Consider the following 16,988-nt stretch of genomic DNA (forward strand, 5'->3'; position numbering starts at 1 on the left):
TTCTCCCCATGACCAGGCTTCATATTCTAATCATGGCATGAGTTCTTTGGAGTGGTGTCCCACCAGCCATTTAAATTCTAACTGTATTGTTGTCCGATTTTTTTTTATACCATGATTATTTGGTCCTTTTATTTATACCAGGCAGTAGGGTAAAGCGGGATCAGACATGGCAGTTGGTTGTCAGGTGACGGCTATGAGAGGGGTTTGGGGGAAGAAAGCGTCGGCTCCCATGTGTCCCAGTGTCCCCTCTGTCTGTATGGCTCCCAGTCCTGTGGTGCAGCCGAGGCCTTAGCCCCGCATTTCTTTTTTCCTTGATCCATCTTAAGATGGCCATTTATGTCCTTGAATAAACAAAGGACCTGTTTATTGGTAGATGAGACCTGAATTTTTTTTTAATGACAACAAGATTACATACAAAGTAACTTAAAATAGGAAACAATCCATGTCCTTAGTACCGTCAGTGTGCCCAAAGAGCCATGACTGTCCAACTGCAGACGTTTTCATTAGTGTGTTCTGAGTTTTTGAATAGCTCTTATGTTGATTGCTTCTTCTGTTTTTTTCTGTAATGTTTCTTAATTTAGTGTAATTTTGGGAAGCAGTATTAAGGAACAAACTACTTAATTGTCAGTATACTTATCTTTCAGACAAACATCCTATCTGAACTAAGTAAATGGAGACTTAATTTCATTGACTGGCACCGAATGGAAATGAAAAAAGAGAAAGAAAAACATGCAGCACATTTGAAACAACTGTGCAGCCAGATCAACAGCTTGAGGGAGCTGCAGAAGGCTTATGAAGTCTCCATTGGGAGAAAAGACGAGGTCTTCTTCATTCGCTTTCCTTTTAACTGAGAGTCAGTAAATGTCTTGCTAGGTGATAAATGCCGGGAACTAATGATTATTTAGGTCATAACAAGATGTAAAGGAAAAAATCTCTTCAGAAACTGGTAGAAAAACAGATACATAGAAATAAGATTTATTCTTCCTATAAAGCATGCCAGGTTCATGTCAATTTATCTTTGCCATCAGCTTTGGTGTTCTTGAAGTTTTAAGAGTGCGTGCTAAGTATGGGAACTCTAGTTTTTTCTTCCTAATTTTTTCTTTTCTTCCTAACTGCCCTTAAGAGAGTCAGGAGACCAGCCCCATGGCGTAGTGGTTAAGTTCACACGCTCTGCTTCAGCAGTCTGGGGTTCACAGGTTCGGATCCCGGGCACAAACCTGCACACCACTCATCAAGCCATGATATGGCGGTGTTCCACATACAAAATAGAGGAAGATTGGCACAGATGTTAGCTCAGCGACAATCTTCCTCAAATAAAAAGAAGAAGATTGTCAACAGATGTTACCTAAGGGCCAATCTTCCTCATCAAAAAAAGAAAGAGAGAGAGAGAACATCAGGGAGCCAGCATTACCCACGTTTTAAACTATCCTTTTAGGGGTTATTTACGTATCTCACATTCTGTTTGTGATATGTCTTTCTCCATTTTATTGATAAACACAGAGAGCACCTTTTATTTCACTTTCTGTTAGCCTCTTAAGAACTTGGGAGTAAGGTTCAAGTCTGTGCTAATTTGTGCCTCCTGACAGCACCCTGAACAAAGCAGATGGGCAGCCAGGAGGGTGGTGGCTTTCAGAGCAGACGCCTCAGCTCCTCGTCTGCAGACACTGTGCTCACCGCTTTCATGAACTAGATAAAGATGATGTTTTTAAAAGTATACACTTCTTTTGGTGTTGCAGTGTAGAATATAAAATTGAACATTTTACATGGTTTACTTTTTTGAAACAATAGATATTAATGTCAGCCATTTTCTCTATTACCCTCAAAACAGTCCTAAGGTTTTTAAATACTTTAAATTTAATTTTTTTATTTCAAAGTGTCACACAGAAAAAGAGTGTACACCTCTGTCCAGTTTTTGAACACGAATAAACTGTACAGCAATGTGCCACCATGCAGCTTAAGAAATAGAATGTACCAGTCTCTGAGAATGGGTGCCCTTTTCCACTTTTGAATTTATTTAAAGAAGGACCAGAATAAATGTCTCAGTAAATGTGCCCAATTTACTAAGTCTCTTTTTGATGTGGCCGTTTTAGATAGATATTTCAGTTAGTCACTTCTTTCTAAGAGAGAATATTATCTTAGGATTTAAAAGCTTTCGTAGATTCTTTTTTAAAAAAGAGCAAGAATAATATCACTGAGGAAGTACACCAAAGTATAACTATTGTTTTCTTTTGCGAGTTTGTTGAATCCAGAAAATCATTAAACAGTTGTTGAGAAACTTCTAATCAAGGTACTAGAGGTATTGAGGGACTAGAAAGACATTTAAAACCTGGTCCCTGCCCTCAAGTCTAGTAAATAAAGACTTTCTGTATATGTGGGAAAACTTTCAAATGTGTAGTTGTCTGTCTTGAATTAAATGTCAATGACCATATTAATTTTCATACACATAAACTTTTTTTGGTGATTACCAAGACACAACGAGAATTGTTTCCTCTCTTGTTCCCCTTCGTTCATTGATGTGTAGTGCATCCGAGTTGAGGAGAGTTTGGTCTTTTTAAAGATAAGACTGAGATGAGGCTGGATGAATATAGTAGCGATCCACTGGTATTCTCTCTAGCATTTTTTGATATGTGAGGAAATGCCTTTACCAATTGCTGTTCTTGTAACATCACAATAATTGGGTTAATTGCTGTTTACAGGTGATTTCTAGCTTGTCTCATGCCTTAGGCAGGCAAAAGGAAAGGATAGAATTGATGAGAACGTTCTTCCACTGGCGAATTGGCCACGTCAAATCTCGACAGGACGTAAGTGCAAAATGAAAAGACTGACAAGATATGAGACCTCCGCACTAAGAGGGTTTAGGATCGCGGATTAGAACCCTTGTTAAAGTCAAAGAAAGATTTGTTTTCTAATAAGTCAAAATGAATTTACAATTTAACGTTGCTTTTATTTCAAAGGATTTTGGTATAATTTGGGAAAAAAATACCTCTTATATTTTATAGACCTATTGGTATATCATTTCCTACTTCATAGTAGGTTAATAAGGATTGTACCTAAATTACAAATGTCCTGGTAATGGAACCACTTGAACAGATTTGACCCCAGACGTGATTATGTGGAGAAAGAATTTATAATCTTTAATATATCATGTACTTCCTATATTGTTTCTACTTCTAAAATGCCTGAAACATCCTCTTTGTAAAGAGACAGTGCTGTATTTATACACTATAAAATTGTGTAAAGGTTTGTTGCGTAGACTTGCCTTGCAATGAAAATCAAAGAAAGCTGTGTATAGCTTTTTAAAAATTATCCTTAGTTTGCATATAATTTAAACTTGAACATCTTTTATTTTGGTTAAATAAGAGCTGAATCAGTATATCAGAGTAAATAGAAACTGGGAGAGAATAATAAATTACTGTATGCAAAGTGGAACAGTATGATAGTACGTACACATCTCACACGAAGACAGAGTATAGGGACTTGAATGCAGGGGATGGATGTGCACTTTTTTTTTCACGCGATGCTCATGTGAGCCGTGGAGTGATCTCTGTGCGTTTAGTTCCAAGAGCTTAATATTTTAGGAAAAGGCTGTTAGTATCGTGGAATAGGATTTCTCCTCTAAGAATACTTCCATTTCTTTATTAATCCCAGTAGATTAAATCTACATTGATCATATTGAAAAGAGCTATTTAAAATGAGTATTACCATGTTTTGATACCATGTGATATGATGAGAATATATTATGTTTAAATGGTAGCTGAAATAGTTGAGGCTGCCATCACTTTCTGAATAGCTTTTCAAAATTGAAAATTGGAATGACTTCTTCTAAAGAATTTAAATTCCTTGATAAAAGAGTAGCATATGTTCCTATTTGGATCCGTTTGGCACTAGATATGATGGCAAAGTATGTAAGTTAAATTAATCTTACTTGTGATGGTGGCCACCTAGCCAAAGAGAAAGCCGTGGCCACCACTGTTTCCGCCTTCCAGCCGCTCTCTGCTGCTCTCCTGGTCCTGCTTTCAGCTAAAAGATCATGCAAATTCATAACTAACATGGCAAGTGGCAGGTTACTCATTTCCTTTCATTTGGTTTTTTGTTTTTCCCCTAACTTGATTAGTTGCATAAAGCAATGATGTAATGGATAGGAGCTTAGGCTCCGGAGGGAGGCAAGGCTGGCTTTTCCCTTCCTTCTCATGTCACTTGGGCAGGTTCCTTCCCTCTCTAGGCTTCTTCTCCTGTCTGCAGATGACAATAATATGATTACATAGGATTAAATGATAATGTATGTACACTGTTTACCACAGTGATATGTTTCTTATGATTACAACCAGTATATTTACCAGTTCACTGTGTTTCTGAGGTTGCGTATTACCTTCATTAGGTTTATGAAGGTAAACTGGCTGACCAGTACTTCCAGAGAACTCTGCTGAAGAAAGTCTGGAGAGGCTGGCACTCCACAGTGCAGAAGCAGTGGAAGGATGTGGTGGAACGAGCTTGCCAGGCGAGAGCTGAAGAAGTTTGTGTCCAGATTTCCAATGATTATGAAACCAAAGTTGCCGTGGTAAGCTTTTTTTTTTATTTTCACTGTTTTAATAAAAATTAAAAAGATGGGTAGCATGGTTCAGTATTAGTTTATGGTTAGAAAGAGTAGCCCACTTCTCTAATTCCATGTACTGCAATGTAGCTTCGAATGACACTGCTGGGAAAGAATAAGGGTCATAAACCAGGTTCGCAGACTGTTTGTTCCTTTAAACAGCTGTACCTCTAGACTCCAGACTCATGTTGGTTCTCGTGTCTGCGTTCTCTTGGAAATATAAAGCACACACAGATCCTTCCACCTCCAAGAAAGCGTTCCTTCTTATGCTTCTGCTTTTGATCTTTAGCCAGAAATAAAGACCAAAAACAAAAATGTTTATCCTCATGTTACTTTGAATAAACTATGTTCTTATAAGATTGATATAAAGCAGTTGTATATGAACTAAAATTATTCTCCCATTGACTGTTAATAATATAATCAACATTGTTTCCATGGGAAAACATTGAAGACCCCAAATGAAATGAAAACCGTATTGAAGAAGGCAGTAGGCCTCTTGAAATCAAATATTAAAAGTAAAAAATAGATATATTTCATCATTATAACACTAAGTTCTTAATGTTACAGATAAGTTTCATTATACAAATAAGTGTCTGCAATTCAAAATGACATGCAGAAAAAGGAGTCCCTTTAGATTTGGTCTCTGGGAAAGCGTGTTGCACCTAATGTCACTTTGCATTTTAAATTCTATAGATAATGTTTAGTTAAAAAGAAATCTGTTAATATTGCAGGCAATTAGTTATTTTTTTCTGAAGGGGTGAGGGCTATCTGTGGCTCTTAATGTATTTTATTTAATACTCTACATTAAAGTTTTATGGTAAGAAATGACGTATCTTTTTGTATAATTAAAACATCAGCAGCCTTCAGTGGGACTGTATAAAATTCCCCTTATTTGAACCTTGATTTTATGATTAGGAAAATGATTTGTTGATGGAGACCGTGCAGGTAAGATGCACCTTTTAAAATTGAGATCCATAGCAGAAGAGACATATGGTAAAGTATTTTTAGTACTTCACATAAAAATAACTTCACAGTATAAGTCTATTTTTTACAATAAATGATATTCTTCCTTGTGTCTTAAATCTTTTCCTTTTGTAAAAAATTCTCCTTATTTTAGTTATCTGGAGCTTTGGAAAATGCAAAAGCTGAGATCCAAAGAATGCAGCAAGAAAAAGAGCAGTTTGAAGATTCCATGAAGAAAGCTTTCATGAGGGGTGTGTGTGCATTAAATCTTGAAGCCATGACTATATTTCAAAACAGAAGTGATCCAGGTTCGTCTTTTGCTGAAGATTCTCTGCCTGCTTTCAGAAAGGATTTGCGATTTCAGTGATTGGCATGTTCTGCAGGGCTAATTTGCTGCAGTGGCTATGTCTTATCCAGGCACTGTATTTTTGATTTCATGGTGTCTTATCCAATTTTAAATCTGCCATGAAAATTCTCTCAGTCATGCTTACTTATGGTATCTTAGATCTGATTAAGTAAACTGTCAACTCTGAAGTATTTAGGCTCAATGTTAAAATAATGCTTTGAATGCATAATATTATTTTAAGGCTCTTTTAGCTAATAATTTTAATGTCTTTAAGGACAAAATTTCTATTTTTGTTTTTTCCTAAGTAGCCAAATTCCTTGCACTATTTTGTTGATTAAATATTTCTTACCTAGTCATGCTTTCCCATTTTTAAAAATTGCATGTCTTCCAGTTTAAGAGAAGCCGCAACTAAAACTCACTTTCAACAGATACAGCTATAGGCCTATAGGAGGCAAGTAAAATAATGTTATTTCAAGAAAAGCCCCAGTTTTGGCGGGAGTCTGAGTGTTTTGTGCTAGAGTGTCGTTGGCCTGGCTTACAAGAGCACATGACTAGAATCCTTTGCTACCAATTTACAACGAGGCCTATTTTCCTCATTGGGTTTTTAGTTTTCTTTCTCTGAACAAAGTAGATAATATAAACCTTCCTTACTGCTTCATAGGCAGTTCTTGTGGGAATGCCATGAAAGCACTTTAAAATTTTAAAATTTAGAATTGAAAGCACTTTAAAAGACAAAAGGTACTTTAACACGTAAGTTGATAGTCTTGATGGAATTATTGCAGTCTTAATACAAGTCAGCCTCCCAACATGAGCATTTTTGCCATATTCCCCTGTACCAAATCCTGTTTGAGACTCACAGTTTATTTATGGATGAGACAATTTCATTTTGTAATATAATTAACATGATTTCAATCCAGTGGAGTCACCTCTCTGTGCTTGTGCCTTCGTTTTAAAGCATCAATAGACATTTATTATGCGTGTTGTGGATGATAGTGAGTTTAAAGCAAATGGTTTTCTCTCTGAAGCAGCCATAGTATGTGGCCCACATGCAAATTAGAAGTTTAGAGTCACAGAATCTCAAGGGGAATAGTTTATCTTGCTAATACCCAAAGGAGTACTTGATTTCTCCAATAAGTGGTCTTTTAATTGAGTATCAATGCTGAAAACAAGTTCACCACCTCCAATGATAGGGTAATCTGCTTTTGGTTCTTATTATTAGCAAATTGTAAGTATTAAATTAAAGAATTTAATTATCTACTTATAAGAGATACTGGGTTTCGGGCCAGCCCAGTGGCACAGCAGTTAAATTCGCACGTTCTGCTTCAGTGACCCAGGGTTCACCAGTTTGGATCCTGCGTGTGGACCTACACACCCCTTGTCAAGCCATGCTGTGGCAGGCATCCCACATATAAAGTAGGGGAAGACAGGCATGGATTGTAGCTCAGGGCCAGTCTTCCTCAGCAAAGAAGACAGGAGGATTGGCAGCAGATGTTAGCTCAGGGCTAATCTTCCTCAAAAAAAAAAAAGTAAAAAAACAAGTTATAAAAAAGAGATACTGGGTTTCACAAGTAAAGTGACAAATTATTAGCATTAGAACTTCCTGCACTCAATTACAAGAAACATTTTTCTCATAATCTATCTAAAGAAGGTTATGAACTGACTTAGGACAGAGTGTTTTACCACCATCAATTTACCATCTTAACTTTTAAATTCAAATATAGCTATATCTCCTACAGGCAAATATCCATAACAGGATTTGGAGAAAATGGATTCTGATAATTACATAACATGATTTGTTTTGTCCTGTTGCTTTTTAAGTCTGTTGTCATCTGCAGCTAATGCCGGGTTCTGGGGCCCCAGCTGTGTCCGGTGGCCTTGTGCTTTGTTTATCATAACAACAGAGGATGAAGATGACAGGAATAGTCAGACACACACCAGCAGAGATGTTGGTGGAGCTACCCAAGGCAGAAGTTCAGTGTCGACTAATGCTGGATTTGCTCTGTGATATTTAGGTTTTGTGGCATTTTAGTAACAGCTATTTAAAAAAATTTTTTAGGGGCCAGCCTGGTGGTGCTAGCGGTTAAGTGCACACGTGCCGCTTCGGTGGCCCAGGATTCGCTGGTTCGGATCCCGGGTGCAGACATGGTGCTGCTTGGCAAGCCATGCTGTGGTAGGCGTCCCACAAAGTAGAGGAGGATGGGCACGGAGGTTAGCTCAGGGCCAGTCTTCCTCAGCAAAAAGAGGACTGGCAGCAGATGTTAGCTCAGGGCTAATCTTCCTCAAAAACACACACGCACAAAAATTTTTAATTCTCACAAGAAAAAAGTCACTTCTGACCACCTTTCTTCCCTTAAAACAATTGTTTTTTTGTGCATTTTTTAATAATGCAATGTTCCTAACGTACCTGTCTTATTAGAGCAGAGTAAATATTTGATTTTCTTATTTGTCCTGATTCTTTATAGTGCATCTCATATTGTACAGTATCCTAAACCTTACAGACTATAAATTAGAAGTTTCTATGAAGAAGGCAAAATGTGATGATAGAAATGGCCTCTAAAATGATACCTGCCAATTTTTAAAGCAGTTTTAGAAACAGTAGAAAATGCTTTACAACTGAAAAAATATATCCCAGTTGAAGCTAGAATAATTATTAAACTTAGAGTTATCTGACAAACAGGAACTGCATACTTCAGCCCGCATTGGTCAGAGTGGGTCCCGCCTCTCTGCCAGGGAACCCTGTGGCCAGACCTGACCTTTATGCTGCTTCCACATCAGATAAGTCTGCCACCCACCTAAAAGAATCAGTCAGACTCACTTTCTATCAAGAACATGTTAAAGCTCAGTGTATGTGTGTTGCTTTGTTTTCAAAGCAAATTTGTTGCAAATTTTAGTTTTCAAAGGAGTATTTAATATTAAATCCCTTTCATCAAAGGATTTCAAAAGACCAATGCGTTATAATCCTCATTAAACTTGCTAATGAGGTGACTTTTACTCTATTTTATATGAAGATAGTCTAAGAAGAGGTCTTAGCCACAAGCCCAGATTTCTGGGTAGAAAGAGGACACATGGAAAACCATGTGAACACAGGGCTGCACCGTGCCCTCTTCAGATGTCGGGAGCGTCCATCTCAGTGACTGATTTCAAACCCTTCCCCCAGTGTTTGGTACCACAGGGATACAATCTTAAGTGGAAATATTAACAAAATTCTCATACTAGGGGGAAAATAGCTAAAATTTGAAGAAACCCTTTGTCCAACTTCTGAAAGCTGCCGTTATTCTCCCCTTTGATCTAAGGTTAAGGTTCAGTTTTAAGAAAAGGTTACTATGTGGAGTGTCACTAAAATCAGTTAAGTGTGTGAGTATGTTCTTAAGTCATGACTTATCTAATCTACCTGCAAGAACTCATTTCTTTTACAATGTCTGAAGTAAAGATCTTAGAGTTAACTTGTTGATCTATTACTGTTTGCTGAAAAATCACAATTAAAATACATTGTTTTTGTTAGGATAGGAGCAATAGATGGAAATGAAAGGATATAGTGATATCAGAAAATCATTCTAAAGCTTTAGATACCAGGCCGTTTATCAGGAGACTTATGTGAAATACTGCAAAAGGACATAAATGCTTAGGCTCTTGTGACCATGTTATTGTGATGGCAACACGCTTGACTCAGCTGAGGTCCCAGCTGCGTCCACAATTTATATTTATCTTTTACGTTAAGAGCAAATTATTCATTAGCTTGCACATGTTGGAGGAAGTGGTCTGAAGTCTTTAGTGGTTACTGCTGACATTAACCAGTTCATACTGACAAACTCTGGTAACTGAACATTGTATCCAATATGTGACAGATTTCTACAGTTTTGTTAGGACTAAGTTCTGCTATCATGTCTTCTCATTATTTGGAGGATTAAAGTAATCTTAACTTGGAAGACTTTTAATGGAATTAATTTGTGATTTCTAGGGATGGACTTCGCAAATAATAGAAAGGAGGAGTATGGCCCTGGTGTTCAAGAAACGGAATCTTCTGCTCATTTGGATGCTTCGGCTCCCCGCGTGCCCTCAGCAGTTGCCCTGCCACAGCAGCCACCCCCAGCGGCCGGGGCAGCGGCCAGCGCGGCAGCCTTTCCCTCTGCCTCTTCCCTGACGTCTGCCCGGGCTGCCGCCTCCTCCATTCACCTTCCTGTTTCTGCTCCTCTGGGCGCTGGATCTGCAGCTCCTGCTGCACCGGAAGAAATGGTTAGTGCAGTGAAAGCAGGAGCCGCGTTGGGAAGAGGGGTCCCAACTTGCTTGTATGTTGGATATTTTGAACTCAGAACGTATTTTCTCATGGCGAAAAAAGTCCATATGGTATTTAGGCCAAGCCACAGAAAACATTTAATACACCAAGTAGCTAAAACATTAATTTGTAATGAAAATAATACCTGAAAGTTCTATTACAGTAGTAATAATTAAAACAAAAATAAGAAAGTTTTCCATTTTACATTTTTAAAAAACTATTCAGGAAAAATAGATTTAATTTGAGAAAGAGTTGATGACAGCCTTTTTTGTTTTAATTTTGAAGGAAGCTCGTGGGTGTTTTCAAGGGCTTAGGAGTTGAGTGGCTCTGTGTATTTTCTATTCCACTATGCCTTTCCCTTTGCCTGGCTGCAGATGTGTCAGTAACACGACACTGTAGTGGCTGCATCTTGACTGGGTTGGTTCTCGGCTTCAGTTCCTAAGCGGAATCCGGGTAGGAGTAGTTTCTCCTGAGTCACCATTAGAGAAGAGCGTGGCGGGAGAGGACTGAACGGGGTGGAGCGTGTTTGTGTGAGAACTTGCTCGGTGGCATAATCGAGCTGTTCCTGTGGTCAGAGTTACAGACAAGGCACATCGCGGTTCTGAGTCCTCAGCGCCCGCAGTGGAACCTGTGTTCTTCCACCCGTGTTTCTCCAGGGAGAAGGGCGATTACCGGACTCAGCCCCTTGGGGCTTTTTTTTTAAACGCTACCCTTCCTCCCTCTTCTGGCTTGGCTCTGGCACAGTGGCACGTGTAGTTCTGGAAAGGGCCTGAGAGGATTCTGATTTGCTTGTTGCCCTCTCCTGCCCACCCCAGCCACATACATGAGAGGAAAGCAGATGGCAGAGCAGGTTTTCCGTCTTAGGATTCCCCTGGCAGGCCATCAGAAGGTGCTCGCCAGCTAAGGGAGGCGCTGCGTCAGCCAGACAATGGGTCATCCGTGGGAGTCCAGCTGACGTGAATTTCTGCCTTTTGGGAACTACTCAATTTGGGGAAAAATAGGTTGAGATCTGCTATTTATCATGTTTGCTCTTGATTCAAAGAGGTTAAAAACAAATATGGCTGTTAAGAAAAATGTGAGTGCATGAGGGAGTTTTGACTTAGAAATAAGACACTAAAATTCAACCCTGACATGTTCAGCTGTGTTTATTTTTCATGATTATACATTTTGAAACGTGATCCTATACCAATGAGCAAACACTGTTTATTTAAATTTCTGGTTTGTCATTCAAGTTGGGTATTCACACAACACACACAGAGGCAGATTTTTCAACATTCCCTTCTTAAAATATGCCTACACCATTTGTACGTCTGCATTGATGCGTAAATCTGAAAATGCACAGGGAGAACAAAATGAATGAGTGTGCTCGCCACCCTTTTGTTACTAACTTTTGGAAACAATTTGATCACCTGAGATAATTTGAAGTCTTTGAAACCTGAAATACCAACATTGTGTAGACAACCCTTCTTCCCCCGACCCCTCCAGCCACATCCTGCTTCTTCAGAAACAGAAGCACGTTCAGCCACACTCACACGCTACGGCCTTCAGGGCTGTGAGAGCCGAGCCCACCAGGGCATCAGTCTGTGCATGTAATGCTGGCCTCTCCCTTCCTTACATAATTACAGGGCTCACATTCACCTCAAATACGTCTTCCTGTTTTTAAAAAGAACCGTAATAGCAGAAGTAGGAACCAAGACTTTAGTTGGGTAACTTACCTAAGGTGAAACCATCATTGTTGGGAACAAGAAAAGAAGAGAGATTTGTGATCGGGCCTGCTTGTCTTTCTCTTCATTTTAATCACAGAGGCTGCCTGTGAACATTCAAACCTTGTCCAGTCGTCTCGGTATTTCCCGTACCTAAAGGAGGTGTGTGTAGAAAGTCAACTGCAGAGAACTGGGAAACGAATAACTAAAGGAGGATTACCGTTCTAGTGAAATTCTTTCCTTTCTGCAGACATCCTCAGTGTGTTAAACAAAACAGCAGAATCTCATGGTGGAAAACATTTTCCAAAAAATGCATTAGGCAGTTATACAAGCAAATATACTGCAGTTCACAAGGTTACACAATAGATGGCACTTTACTCCTTTTTTAACTCCAGTTGGAATGACTGAGGGTTTCAGTTGGATTTTTAAGCTGTTTAGTGAAGTTTCTTTTCTGACTTCCCTCTTCATCTGAATGCCGAGTGAAGGATCCCCTTTAGAAATGAGGAAACTGAGGCTTAGAGAGAGTGAGCTCCTGGCCTGTGGCCCCAGTTAGTCACAGAAGTGGCCCTCCGGCCTCAGAGCCCTGCACACCTAACCAGTAGTCCGCATCATCTTCACGCCAAATGTTAAGATACAGATACTGGGGTGTTTAAATAATGTCGGCTCCCTTTTTTTTCCTTCTTCCTTTTGGTTTTTGCCCAGCTAATGTAATTAATTGACAGTGAAATAAAATGAGTACACATATGCATTACTTCTGATGTAAATAGAATCCTTCTGGAGTACATCCAGCAGTCAGCAACAAAAGCTGTAAAAGCCAAACTTACCTTCTGCTAGGATCAGCCCATTTTTTGCAATATATTCTATAGAAATAACTCTAAGAAAAGGGGAATCCTTTTTTACAAAACTTCCTATATATAATAAGAAAAGAACTGAGACAGATAAACTGTAGTTCGTTGGTATAAAAGCTTCTGATTAAAAATTATAGCAGGACTGTATTCATGAAAAAAAGTGATAAGAAAAAAGGCAGAACACAAAAACATAGGTAATGATAGTCTTAATTATGCATCAGGATCCAGAGAGTTCATAAAACAGACTAATGGTTGCTAAGGTGAGGGCTGCTGGAGGTAGGGAGATGGGGTGACCGACGGGTCTCCTGAGGGAGGCCTTTGTGGTGCTGGAACAGTGCAGTGACAGTCCCAGGAATCCTCACGTGTGATCTGGTGACAGGTCCACACCCAGGCCCTACACCAGTGTCAGCCTCCTGGTTTTCATGTCCTAATTACACCGTGATTATGTAACGGGGTGAGGAACGCCTGGACCCCTCTGTGCTCTCTCTGCAACTTCCTGTGAGTCTGTACTTCAGAAGAAAAAGTTTTTTAAAAGTTCATAAAATCCTATAAAATTTACATTCCAAGATTAAAGGGGTGTTTGAGGGTGCTTGGTTTTATGTTTTGCTTTTTGTGCTATTGTTTTAAATTTATTTTTTCCATGTTAAAGTTGGTTGACTATACAGTTCTCTTAAGGGCCTGTGCGTTGTCTTCGTAAGTTGCAGAACCAAAGTGCTGTAAATGTTGCCGAGGATTTCCTGCCACGGGTCTCTCTGTTTTTCAGCCGGCGCCCAGGGTGGTGACCTCCGCGCAGCAGAAAGCTGGAAGGACCATTACAGCCCGCATCACGGGGAGATGTGGTTTCGCTGCAAAAAGTCGAGTTAGTAGCAACTTAGCCATAATGGGAGTTTCTCCTCCTGTGAGCTCAGTTGTTGTGGAAAAACATCATCCTGTCACAGTGGTGAGTCCACATTTGATGACCTTTTGTGAAAAAATCTTTTTCCCGAGTGTGTGTAGACTAATAAACACTTATCCGACGTGTTGAGAGGATCCAAATCGGTGACCCCCGTACCGGTACGGCTCTCTCACACGCGGCCCCCGCGTGCTCTCAGTCCGCCCTTCCTCTGGTGGGAAATTAATTTCAGAAGCCTTTGTTTCTTCTCAAGAGGGTAAAAATTATCAAATCTGAAAAGTACTCTACCATGTTGGTGGTCAAAAGGGTAAAATATATCAATGATTTCTCATTAATTTAAAAAAGACACAAAAACTGTTTGCTCATTAATTAGCCTGCATGTTCATGTAGCAGATTTTCGATTACAAGAAAGACTTCCCTACTTTTATAGTTTTTAATTTTTGCTCCTTTTTTCGATTCAATTGTCAGCATATTTCTAGTTTGGGAAAAATTCAGATTGCAATAAATTTATGTGATATAAAGGAAAGTGCATGAAATTTAAGCAAAAATTAAAAAGCCCGAGTTAGTACCTCAGTTTTGCTACTTTTTGCTTTGTGATCATACACAAATCAAGTAAAATATTTGAGCCTCTGTTTTCTCTTGTGTAAAATGGGAGTGATAAGGTCCTTAGCTCCAGGGTCACTGTCAGGACTCAGGATTAAGTGAGGTAGCGTGAAAATTAAGTGAGATGTATAAACGCACTTTGTAAATTTGTAAAACCATAAGCAAATTTAACTTGATAAAAATTAAGAGAAGGGTACACAAGATACTTCTGTGTTATTTCTTAGAACCACCTGTTAATCAACAATGATCTCAAAAAGTTTAATTTTTAAAAATTACAAGAACACATCCCCAAAGAGAAACAAGGGTTGGTTTTATTTTTTTATTAAAGTATAGTTGACATGCAGCAAGGATTGATTTTAAAAGAGAATACCTTCCCTGTAAAGTCTCACTGTTAGACAGCATTCCTGTCTACTTCATATGTCCAAGTATTAGCAAAAAAGATATATGGAATGACTTTAAGTCCTTTTCTTCCTGGGCAGTAGATGGTTCCTAGATGATTACATCAAGGGGCGCTGGATGGAAAAGTTCAGCCTCAGGTGAAGTGGAAGGCTGAGCTGGAGACACGGCGTCCAGAGGAGGACGTGGGTGTGGGTCCTTAGGGAGAAGGACCGGGTCGGTCTGAGCGGGTGCGGGTCCTTAGGGAAAAGGACTGTGTCTTGCTTAACAGCGACTTCACCCGACTCGTCATTTGTATCTCCTGGATGCTTAACAGATGTTTTTTGGGTGAAGTTATAGATGATGGAATAATATTTAATATGTGTAGTTTTATGGGATTATTAAGGCAGATTTTTATCTTTTCAGCAAACCATTCCTCAAGCCACTGCAGCAAAATATCCCCGGACGATTCATCCTGAAGGTGGCGCCTCGGCTTCCAGGCCTCTCGGAGCCAGATCCGCCCACAGCCAGCCTCTCAGCAGCATCCCCTCCATCAAGGTCGTCGACTGAAACGAGTGTGCTCGCGGCGAGCTCTTCCAGTTCCTCCGCTCGTACCGAGGATTACAGTCTTTTGTTTTTAAATTCTCCGTATTCTTAGAACATCATGTTCATCTTTTCAAAATTACAAAAGACTTTTCCATCCTTTGTAACTATATGTAGGATTATTTTAATGTTATTTTTTTATTTAAGCAATTAAGTAAAATTTTTTAAATTAAAAAAGAGACTAGACTTTATTATTTTAATGGGTTCAGCCTGCCACTGATTACATCATCAAAGTATATAAATCCTGTTTCCTCTATGTTATTTCCAGAGCAGTCACTCCCGATGTTACCAAATACACTTTAAGAGAGAACTTTACTAGAAATTATCAAAACTCATAGAAACTAAGGTATTTTTATTTTAAAATTAAAAAAGACAAAAACCAAGAGTAATAGTGATATTTTATCACAAAGTTTTTTGTGACTTTATTGTATTAGTTATCATTTTTCCAGGACTCTAGGAATTAAAAATTAGGGAGAAATGGCAACACCTATGTATATTTTTTAATGTGAAAAGAGAAAAAAAGTTTAGTGACACAAAAACAGAGTTACAGAAACATCAAAAGGAAATTTCCTATTAAAGTGTGATCCTGTTTCTTTTCTGTCTTGGCTTTCTTGAGACTGCAGCGCTGAGCCCGTGCTGTTCTCTGAGCATCCAAGGGTTGTCCTGTGGCGGGAGCCCGGGGCGGCTCAGCAGCCTTCCAGGCCTGGGCTGAGGCTTCTCGGTGGCTGGCCTGTAGAAAGAAACCATGAGGGCAAAACTGACTTAGGAGAACAAGATCAGGCTTCGAATGATTGTATGCTGCCTGAATGGGTTACTTGGGCCAAGCACATAATTCAGATGAATCTCAGGACCCTCGTCTGTGAAACAGTGAGATCGACCCACCCTCTGCTCATAGGCCACATGGAAATAAGCAGACTCTGAAGGATCTGTCTACGTCTCTCTCTCTTTTTTTTAATCTTTATTTTTTTTCTTCTCCCCAAAGCCCTCCAGTAAGTAGTTGTATATTCTAGTTGTAGATCCTTCTGGTTGTGCTATGTGGGACGCCACCTCAGCGTGGCCTGATGAGCGGTACCGTGTCCGTGGCGGGATCCAAACCATCAAAACCCTGGGCTATCGAAGCAGAGCGTGTGAACCTAACCACTCTGCCACGGGCCGGCCCCAGATCTGTCTACATCTTTAACAGAAGTGGTGGACTTCATCGTCTGAAGCCGCTTCCAATTTGCACATGACCTAGCTCCGTGCTTGAACTTTATTATGGGAAATAGTTCTTACTGCCTCGCATTGTTTTGTTAACAGGACATCAGAGAATAAATATGAGATAGGCAAATACGTATCCCGTTTTCTCAATGGGCACACCAAGGCTTTTCTGAATTATAGAAGTGTCTGGCCGTGTCTTAAAGAGTACTAGAACCTTCTTACAGAGCACACGTTCTGAGTTCTGGCCCTGCTACCACTGTGGCAAACAGCCCCTCGTGGGTTTCAACAAGGAACACCAATAGCACTGCTTCCCTATCCATCCGAGAGCATGACGAGCACCACGGGCTGCACTCGGAGCCCGCTCATACGCCCAGGAATGAAGACCCCACTGGGTGAACAGCTCAGTCCTTCCTTTCTCCCCTGGATGAACTGTCCTGAAACGCACTGGTCAGCCCGTCTCTTGGAAGAGAGTCCCCTCCAGGTCAAGTGATCGGTGTACTTGATACCAGGCGGCCAATTTGGTAATTCCCCCTGATCTTGGCTCTCCCTCCTTCCCCATCTCTCCCTCTCTCCCCCACTCCTGCTTCCTTGGAG

The 16,988-nt window shown here is 39.8% G+C and overlaps 1 protein-coding gene across 3 annotated transcripts in view; it reads left to right on the forward strand.

Annotated features, from left to right (window-relative positions):
- Positions 1-15,374, forward strand: part of POC5 (POC5 centriolar protein) — a 33,682-nt gene extending 18,308 nt beyond the window's left edge. For all 3 annotated transcript variants that reach the window (XM_008538342.2, XM_008538343.2, XM_008538344.2), the window contains 7 exons: positions 645-821; positions 2,697-2,801; positions 4,379-4,558; positions 5,709-5,862; positions 9,859-10,133; positions 13,488-13,664; positions 15,021-15,374. In XM_008538342.2, the coding sequence (XP_008536564.1) occupies positions 645-821; positions 2,697-2,801; positions 4,379-4,558; positions 5,709-5,862; positions 9,859-10,133; positions 13,488-13,664; positions 15,021-15,164 (1,212 nt within the window). In that variant the 3' untranslated portion in view covers positions 15,165-15,374. The remainder of the gene's footprint in view (positions 1-644; positions 822-2,696; positions 2,802-4,378; positions 4,559-5,708; positions 5,863-9,858; positions 10,134-13,487; positions 13,665-15,020) is intronic.
- Positions 15,375-16,988: the final 1,614 nt, after the last annotated feature.

This window comes from Equus przewalskii, chromosome 13 (assembly GCF_037783145.1).
Source record: "Equus przewalskii isolate Varuska chromosome 13, EquPr2, whole genome shotgun sequence".
Lineage (NCBI taxonomy): Eukaryota > Metazoa > Chordata > Mammalia > Perissodactyla > Equidae > Equus > Equus przewalskii.